The 9,344-nt window shown below is 37.5% G+C and overlaps 1 protein-coding gene across 1 annotated transcript; it reads right to left on the bottom strand.

Moving 5' to 3' along the window:
- Nucleotides 1-662: 662 nt before the first annotated feature.
- Nucleotides 663-4,790, bottom strand: LOC116324386 (sialoadhesin-like). Its single transcript, XM_039619806.1, has 8 exons — nucleotides 4,639-4,790; nucleotides 4,505-4,541; nucleotides 3,810-3,873; nucleotides 3,238-3,621; nucleotides 2,865-3,152; nucleotides 2,497-2,789; nucleotides 1,878-1,913; nucleotides 663-1,374 (listed from the first exon to the last, which is right to left on the bottom strand). The coding sequence occupies exons 3-7, from the start codon at nucleotides 3,859-3,861 to the stop codon at nucleotides 1,896-1,898; spliced, it is 1,035 nt and encodes a 344-aa protein (XP_039475740.1). The 5' UTR covers nucleotides 3,862-3,873; nucleotides 4,505-4,541; nucleotides 4,639-4,790; the 3' UTR covers nucleotides 663-1,374; nucleotides 1,878-1,895.
- Between the last annotated feature and the right edge of the window lie 4,554 nt (nucleotides 4,791-9,344).

The raw sequence follows: 9,344 nt of genomic DNA on the forward strand, positions 1-9,344 counted from the left end.
ACTTTTCAAAATTTAATTGAAGATTTTCTTTATACATTAACAGAAAATAAAAAAAATAATGGGACAATTGGATTACAGTTGTTAATTTCAGTAGTAATTCCATGTCTGACATTTTATTACCATGCTGTCTCTTTTTGCAGTGGTGTAGTGGGGAGGGAGGTGGTGCTATGCTTATTGAATAACCTACTCTAAATCTGGATCAGTTGACACTAAATCCTCCTTTAGTTACATTACTGAACTGAGAGTGTCTTCACTTATTTTTTCACTCACTGTGTGCTTACACACCATTCTGCATTTAATCATTAGTTATTAATATCTGGATCTCTTCTACAGAGTGTTTTTTTTTGTTGTCTTCCTCCCTTCACCCCCAGTCAGTGGTGGCAGATGGCTGCCCTTCCCTGAGCCTGGTTCTGCTGGAAGTTTCTTCCTGTTTAAAGGTTTTTTGTGCCCATTGTTGCCAAGTTGCTTACTCCTTAAAGGGGGTCATTTGATTGTTGGGGTTTTCTCTGTATTACTGTAGGGTCTTTACCTTACAAGATAAAGCACCTTGAGGTGACTGCTGTTCTGATTTGGTGCTATATAAATAAAACTGAATTGAATAGAACATTTGAAATCACAGTAGAAGGATATATGATAAAAAAAATCAACACATAGAACCAACATTAGATAAAGTCTACTTTATTTGTTATCAAAAAGGGAACAGGTCTCACCTCGCCATGAAACTGCTTGTCAATCATGCCTGCAATTCCTAAAAAGCTTGTGCAACATTTTGTAAAACTTCTTGAATTAAAGCTGAAAGTCTGCAATTCAGTCACATCATTATTTCATTTAAAATCCAACATGATGGTATACAAAAGCAAACTACAAAAATTGTGTCTTTGTCCAGAAAATTATAGACCTAACTCTAAAACTTCTCTGAAGGTTGTTACTTTGCGTTTCACTAAATCATGCAATAATAATATTGATAATAATAAAAATAAAAATCGGGATTTGTTTTAGAAAAAGTCTCACATAAATGATCAGAGACTGAAAAGGTGACAGGGGAAACACTTTGATACATCAGTAATCCTCATAATGTAGACATTTAAGGTTATTACTCACAGTGCAATATATGATATACTTGTATAAGATATACAGGACACAAAAACTATGTGGTCTGTCCCTTCACATTGAGCTTGACTGTGTGGACTTATTACTTGTCACACCAAAGGAGTCTTGTGACATCATAGTGTGTGAGATCTCACTCATGACGTTAGAAACACTCCTCAAGGACACTAGAGGATGTGATGAACATGTTTTCATAACAGATAGTTGTAGTTGAACCAGCATCAACTTCTTCTGGAATATGGGTTGTCACTGGATTTTCTGGAGAAGCTGACCATGGGAAACACAAAGCAGAATATTGTTAACGCTAATAAAGCAAAGAAGAAAATAATTTAGTACATTTCAACAATCTAATAAATATCTCCAGACCTTTCATAACAATAAATACACAGCTGTAACTGAATCTTTGTGTCTCCTTTCCATCTTCTACATAGAAACAGAATGGCCCATCATCAAAGGGCTTGATGCCATCAGTCTCCAAGGAGCAATTTTCCCTTATTCAGGTTTCCTAACATTTTGTTATGGCTCTTAAAGTAGTCAAATATGTTGTTCTGGACATTATGGAAGACAATGCCCCCACTTTTTTTTGGACGATTTGCCTTGGGTCAGTGGTCTATCCTCTTTTTACTGGAAACTTCAGAGATTCATCAGACAGGAGTGAGTCAAGGAAGTGAATCTTAAAGGGACTTTGGTAGGCAGAGCCGAGTTTGCTGTAATAGGGAGAAGCTATAGTTGATAAGATGAATTTTGAGAGGGCTGACAAATGTACTTACTTTGATGTCCGTATGAAGTTATAACTCTCTCACTTTCTGGAAAAAACAAAATGTGAAGAATTAACATCAAGCTCACAGTAGGACACATTATATCAAAATTTTTATTCCACGAAATCAAAAAGGAAAACTTTCATAAAAGACTTGTCCATACAAACATTACTCCTCCGCTGCAAGCATACTTTGTTCTGACCCTCCTCTCCTATTCTGCTGTGGTTAGTTACTGCTCAATCACATGACTCACATGTGCTATAGTGAGTGACAAAGAGAAGCATCACCTATACATTTATGGCTGTACATGATAACACTGTAAACAGCGATGCTCGTATTTGCTGTAGCAACACCACTAATTTATATAAACACATGGAAAAACACAAAAAAAGAATGAGCAGCAAAAGAAAAGAGAAGAGGAGGGAAATCAGTATCAAATTTAGCACACAGCACCATGCTGCAGTCTACAGTTTATTCAAATAAATAAAGTACAATTCATTGAAATGTATTTTACTGTTGACATGGTTGACAGTGAGGAAAAATACAAGATAGTGCGTGCAAATGAATGCTCTACATTAGATTTGTAAAGTTCAGTGTTTAAATGAAGATAAAATTTGCACTCGCTCTTTACCCGTAGAGTGACGCTTGCTTCTCGTGTCTGACCTCCAGGGAAGCGTGCATAGCATATCAGCGATCTTCCATCATCATTAGCTGATGCTGTAAATGTCAGTGTGGAGACAGTCCTCCACTGAGCCCCCCCTGATAACTTGCTAGTATCAGAAGAGGCTGGCATATTACCATAATTCCATGTCAGAGTTGGAATATTTCGATAGCATGTGTATGAAACACTGCAGGTTACTGTACTTTGATCTCCCTCCAGAAATTCATATGATGCAGGGCTGATAGTCAGTTCTGAAATGGAGCCTGGGATACAATTAAAAATGGTTAAATATCAAAGATGGCATATGAAAAAAAATATAATTTACTTTTACTACATACATTGTGAGGTTAAGGTTTTAGATGCTGATGCAGAGCGACCACCATAGTGTCGGACATAGCACTCCACAGTTTGATATTCTTTCTCTATGAACAGAGTGGTTGTCACCATAGTTTTGGATCTTCCATCAGATAGAGGACTATGAGTTAGACGTTCGTTTCGCAGTGGGATGTTGAGCCTCAGACTTGGGGGATAATTGGGACAAGTGTGGTAAACACTGCATTGCACTGTTACAGACTGCCCAACCACCGTGTTTCCAAAGATCTTGATAACCGGTGGATCTGCTGTGCCTTAAATAATAAAATGTGAAGAATTATATAGTCATATAACAACATAATGATCAATTTATAGTGAAAGCTCAAACTAGTTACCTACCTACTACTTCAACTGTTACAGTTGTGTCATAGAAACGGTAGGTTCTCCATCCAACATTTTCCGGATCCACCCAGGGATAAAGCTTCTGACTGTGATCAGCCAAAGTCACTGGATCAATCAACAGACTGCATGTCCGATGGTGTGAAGAAGTAAATACACTTGTTCTTCCTTTAAATATGTCCAACACATCATTCCTGTTCCAGTCGTCAGATACTATTGGATATCCTCTGCTCACATATTGATACCACACTACACGATCTGGTCTTTTAGGTGGATACTGATCGTAATCATAACTGCAAGGGATAACAAGACAGGAACCCGACAATCCTTTGATTTTACTCGGCATTGTTACCTGCCAAGCACTGGAGCTGCACCAAATATATCCTGCAAGAGGATTGTGAGAAAAATGAAAATAAATTATAAAATTAAATGCAAACAATATATATCTATATCTTGTATACAACATAAAATCTAAATATTTAGATAGATAGATAGATAGATAGATGGATAGGCTTGATGCTATACTTTGATTAAAAAGTGTTCCATTAATCTGTTCTTAGAAATTGCCATACCTAGAATATAGTAGCACAGGATAACATGTCCAAATCCAGACATTTTGTACATGGTATCGGACACCTGAAATATATAAAATGACCTTGTAAGAATGGCTGAATGAGGCAAATTGTATAAAACGCTTTGAGTGCCCCGATGCATAGAAAAGCGTATATATACATATTTCACGGCATGAAAACCAAATCCAACCTTATGCTGTGAGGCTCTGATTTCTATTTCCCCTTTCAAAATAGATGTTATGATGTTGTAAACTATACTCAGTAAAAGTTCCAAAAGTTTCTAATAGATTTTCTGTGTTTTGAGGTAACATTGTGTAATCTGGCAAAACTGCTGCATGCCTGTGAAGCATGAGAAGTCATTAGAATTCTGTGGTCGAGTTAATCTTGTGGGCTAGAAGAAACGCAGTATTGTTAAAGTGTTTTGTTTTTTGTGGGAAATTAACCATCTGTGAGTTCAAACATAAATTCTATAAATTAAAATTACATTTCGCATCTGATTATGTCCTGATTATCTTGGACTAAGTAAAATTATAGAATAGAATAGAATAGAATAGAATGCCTTTATTGTCACGTCACACATGCAGACCGCCCTGCATAGGAATGCATGTAATTTAGGCTACATGCCAGCATGGAGTTACAATAATGTTTTACAGGAGCTTGCACTACGATGTCATAACTTAGGTTGAATTATGTACCTGTTATGCAGCGTGGCTCGTGTGATGTTACACAATACTGAAAGAGAACAGGATATCATGAACATCACACAATTATAATTTAATATACTCTTTTTGTAAAAGATGCATGACCTTAAACATTTTTGATACCTCACCTCTCTGTTGAATGGGAGCTTGATCCTGATATGAAAGGAATCTTTACTGCTTTATTTTAGCACACCAACAATTGCTTAGCGTCTCTGCACACCACAAATCTAGCCACTATTGTACTTATGTGTTTTGTGGGAGAGAGAAAAAGTGAGCTCACTACCACTTCTGATTTAAACTCTCCCCTAAATCTTCCAGGTCCTAAAGCCTTCCCCATTACATTACATTTACACTGTTAGTTTCAAGCACTATGGGAATAAGATCCATAAATGTAAATTTAATATTGCTCAGTTGTAGCTATTGTTGATATAATTACCTATTACTTAATTACTTCTTTTGCTGATTAAGTGGTAATAACTTGCTAGTTATACATCATTACCTTCTTTTTTCCACTTTATTATCCCAGTATTTACTACATTATTATTGAGCTGTAAATGAAATTGCTTTTGAAAATGTAAAAATGTCAAAAGAACCTCTACTTATTTGACAGTTTTGATTTCATGAGGAGCTGGCTGGGGTTCTGCCAAGGTCAAGGTCAAGTTTATTGATATAGCACATTTCCAACAGCTCATGCTGCACAAAGTACAACCAAAATAAGTGAAATGCAAAACAATCGTGCAATAAAATATAAAAGAGAAAAAATTAAACAATAAGACAATTAAAAAAACTAAAACAACAACAACTAAGGCTGTTAAAGCAAAAGAAAAAAATATTTGGGTCAATGTGATGGCTGCCTTTTGTAACAAGGGGTGTTGCAGCACCGCCAGCACCCCTACTCCCCTCAGCCTTCAAATGTAACTGCACAAGTTGATAGATGACCTCTTTTCAGGTTCAAAAATACATGGGGGGGTACCACCCAAAATCTCACCTGCATCGATCCATCTGCTTCTATCTTAGTAGAAGATAGAATGTGTTTAATAGACAGCTGATGTTTCTGTGTAGATACATTTTTGAAACAGGCATTTTATATGTGCATTTCAAGTAGTTAAAATGATTCAGTAGCGTGTCTGACTCTTTCCTACGCTGATTTTTTGTTTTTTGTGTGATGTTAGGTCCATTGTGTTACTACAGCAAATGAAAATGAAAAAAAAAAGAAGTGAAGTCAGGCATGTGATGTTATGCTGAAAAGAATAACACCAAACAAGGCAAGATAAAGTTTTTAAAGGACAAATATAAATTTAAAACAAAAAGTATCAAATACAACCAATTATACCCTTTCCAAAATCAAATCACACCATAATTAAATCATATATACAAAAAGCAGCTTCGATTCTGTTATGTCATGAGGTAACAGGACTGTAGGGATTGTTTTTACAAAGGGCATCAATTCCCTCAATTAAACCTTGTTGCCAAAAAATGTTTTGCTCTATTAAAAAAAAAAGTTTTAAGTTTGTCCATTTAACCAAATGATATTATTATTGCTAATATTAAAGTAGTTATTAAATTAAGGTTGTTACTGTCATATACTGATAGCATCACTCCCTCCAGCTAGTAACACATTTAACACAGTCCATTGTGCTACATACTTAACTTAGAGAATAGAAACAAAGCATTGATCATGCTAGTGTAGTGGGATAGGTTTTGTATGTTCTGTTTCTGTATGGTGTCTGTGAACTCAGCGTGAACATTTAGCAGCTGTGGCATATTCTTCGCCAAAAGGCAAATCACACAAAGCCTCGTTCAACAGCTCATTTGGAGGTACTGACATCTGCTGGTCCTTCAATGTACAGCAGCCTTGCTGTGTGGCCTATACCAGTATGTAATATGCATATAATTCAAATGCATATAATAAAATAATATGAAATGTAAATGTAATGATGTATCACTTGGAGAATACTCACGTGAGGTCCTGAATAACACAAATACACACACACATACACACACATACACACACACCTAAACATCCTCTCTAAGATTGATTTAAGAGTTACGTTATTATTGGGTACTAGCATGTAAAAATGCTCCCTACCTGCTGATATTTTTCACTTTTTTGGTGGCTCCATAATGTCCTTACAATCTTCTTGCAAGCTGGTGATAATCCTCAGATTGACCTCAGATCCCCCCAAAATCCCCCACCACCACCACCTTAGATTTGTTTTCTGGGCAAAGAGTTTGTTTCTGTTCGCACTTACATATTCTTTAGGCATTTGAGTCTGTGGGAAATTGTCACCAATCAGCATCAGTTTCATTGGAGCAATGTGTTTTCAAGATGGTCCAAATGAGGCCAGATCTTGGTAATCTCTTTTTGTTGTGATGTGTTGTTTGTTCAATTAGCAGGGATGAAAACAGATGAAAGCGTAGGTTAATGGGACTGTGATTTTCCTTTCCTTAAACTCTGCAAGAAATATGAAGCAGTGGTGGCATGTTTTTCACACTTGTAGGTCCATTATCTACTGGACATGATTGCTCATGTAATTTTAAATGCAATAATCTGAGAAGTTCGATGTATGTGTGCAGGAACATTGACAGGGGATTTCTTTAAATCACCCTGCCGCTCTTTCTTTAGCCAAGACTCCTGAGTTTAGAAAACACAAACACTGCAGTTCTTTCACTCGCGAGGGCAGCCATGAACACAGGATCTGCGTCTATTGACTGTCCGCGTCCTTTATTTATACAAGATGTTCCTGTGTGTGTGTGTGTGTGTGTGTGTGTGTGTGTGTGTGTGTGTGTGTGTGTGTGTGTGTGTGTGTGTGTGTGTGTGTGTGTGTGTGTGTGTGTGTGTGTGTTTTTCGTGACATCTGAGGACAATTTTATGATAACACACTCACAAAATGAGGGCCTTCGGAAAAATGAGGACATTTTGAGGTCCTCATTTTTCCGAGCCTTCTAAAGTGTTCTAGAGGCCCCAACATGCTCCCAAACCAAAAATCTCGAATGTCCTGAAATATCACAATTTTATGAAAAAGTGTGTTTAAGTGTGTTTAGCGTTTTGCTCACTTTCAGTTTCGCCGCCTACTGGCCAGTTTTGGAACAAACACACTTTTAACACACTTTCAGTGGCGTCACTCTGTGAGTCCTCATTTTGTAGGTGTGTCAGACACAATAACACATTTGACCCAGGTTATAGTGGCGTCACTCTGCGAGTCCTCATTTTGTAGGTGTGTCAGACACAATAACACATTTGACCCAGGTTATACCCTTCTTGGGGCTTAAGCAAGGGTAACAACAGTTAAATCAGGCAAATCTTGACAAAAATGAAGGTCTTTAGATTCAGTTATTAGTGCCTGCACATCTTGGGGTTTTTGTTGTTGACAAAATGTCTCAAAATATAAAGTTTCAACATTTGTGTAATTATATTACTGTTATTTAATGAGTCTTACTTCTCAAAATCAATGCACAAATTGTCTGACCTTCACTAAGCAGAATGATGTGTGTGCAGATTTTGACCCTTGAAGAGTTTATATTAATCTGCATTAATATAATTGCATCTGCAATCTGCAGTTGAACTTAGAGATTCCTGCCGCTGTCATGTGATTCAGTATGATCATCAGGCTCAGTCTCGACTCTGAATTCCAAGAGGGCAGCAGCATGTCTCCTTGTTGAATGTCTGCTTTGAATTTTGGGTTGTTTTTTGTTTTGGTTTTTTCTCCTCTGCTACTACCAGAAGTTGTCTGCACCACACCAGGGCCTGTGCTGCTAGCATAAACCAACTGAGCCTCAACCAGGGCCTGTGCTGTTTTCTGAGGCCATCTGCACCGCACCAGGGCCTAGCTAGACCCATAGGCACCACACCAGGGCCTTTACTGCTGTGTAATCAATTACTGTAAATGTACATGTTATCAGGAAATGATCAGACGGCAGAGGGTTTTCAGGAAACACTGTTAAATGTTCAGTTTCTATTTCATATGTTAAAACAAGATCTAGAGTGTGATAAAAGTGGTGGGTGGGTTCTTTTACATTTTGAGAGAAGCCAATTGAGTCTAATAACAGATTAAATGCCATGTTGAGGCTGTCATTTTAGCATCTACATGGATGTTAAAATCACCCACAATAATTATTTTATCTGAGCTGAGCACTAAATCAGATAAAAGTCTGAGAAATCAGACAGAAACTCTGTAAGGCCCAGGTGGACGATAGATGATAACAAGTAAGACTGGTTTCTGAGTTTTACAGCTGGGGTGGACGAGGCTAAGCATCAGGCTTTCAAATGAATTAAAAGTCTGTCTTGGTCTTTCGTTAATTAATAGGCTGGTGTGAAAATTGCTGCCACACCGCCCCTCCGCCCTGCTGCTGCGATTTCTGGTAGTTAGAATTACTCGGGGTGTTGATTCATTTTAACTAACATAATCATCCGACTGCAACCAGGTTTCTGTAAGGCAGAGTAAATCGATTTGTTGATCAATTATTAAGTCATGTACTAACAGACTTGGAGGAGAGCGCCCTAATATTTAATAATCCACAATGTTTTACTCTTTGGTTCAGATGTGGATACTGTATTGTTCTTTCTTTTTGATTTTTTTTTTATGTTTAAATTGTTTTTGCTGGTTTTAGTTTGTTTTGTCTGTTTGGGAGCTGACACGGTCTCAGTGGAGATGGGTTTTGGGGGTAGCAGGAGGAGAGAAGCTGCAGAGAGGCGTGTAAGACTGCAACTCTGCTTCTTGGTCCCAACTCTGGATAGTCATATTTTTGGGGCTTTAATAAATTTGTCCATATTTCTAGAAATGAGAGCTGCTCCATCCAAAGTGGGATGGATGCCGTCTCTCCTAACAAGACC

The sequence above is a fragment of the Oreochromis aureus genome, linkage group 11 (genome assembly GCF_013358895.1).
Source record: "Oreochromis aureus strain Israel breed Guangdong linkage group 11, ZZ_aureus, whole genome shotgun sequence".
Classification (NCBI taxonomy): Eukaryota; Metazoa; Chordata; class Actinopteri; order Cichliformes; family Cichlidae; genus Oreochromis; species Oreochromis aureus.

What these genes read in the sequence shown, in the direction of transcription:
- LOC116324386 (XM_039619806.1), bottom strand. Translation starts at nt 3,861, where the DNA reads ATGTACAAAATGTCTGGATTTGGACATGTTATCCTGTGCTACTATATT. An exon ending in CCTGTGCTACTATATTCTAG is followed by an intron (nt 3,622 to 3,809) that starts GTATGGCAATTT and finishes ATCCTCTTGCAG; the next exon opens with GATATATTTGGTGCAGCTCC. An exon ending in TGTAACAGTTGAAGTAGTAG is followed by an intron (nt 3,153 to 3,237) that starts GTAGGTAACTAG and finishes TTATTATTTAAG; the next exon opens with GCACAGCAGATCCACCGGTT.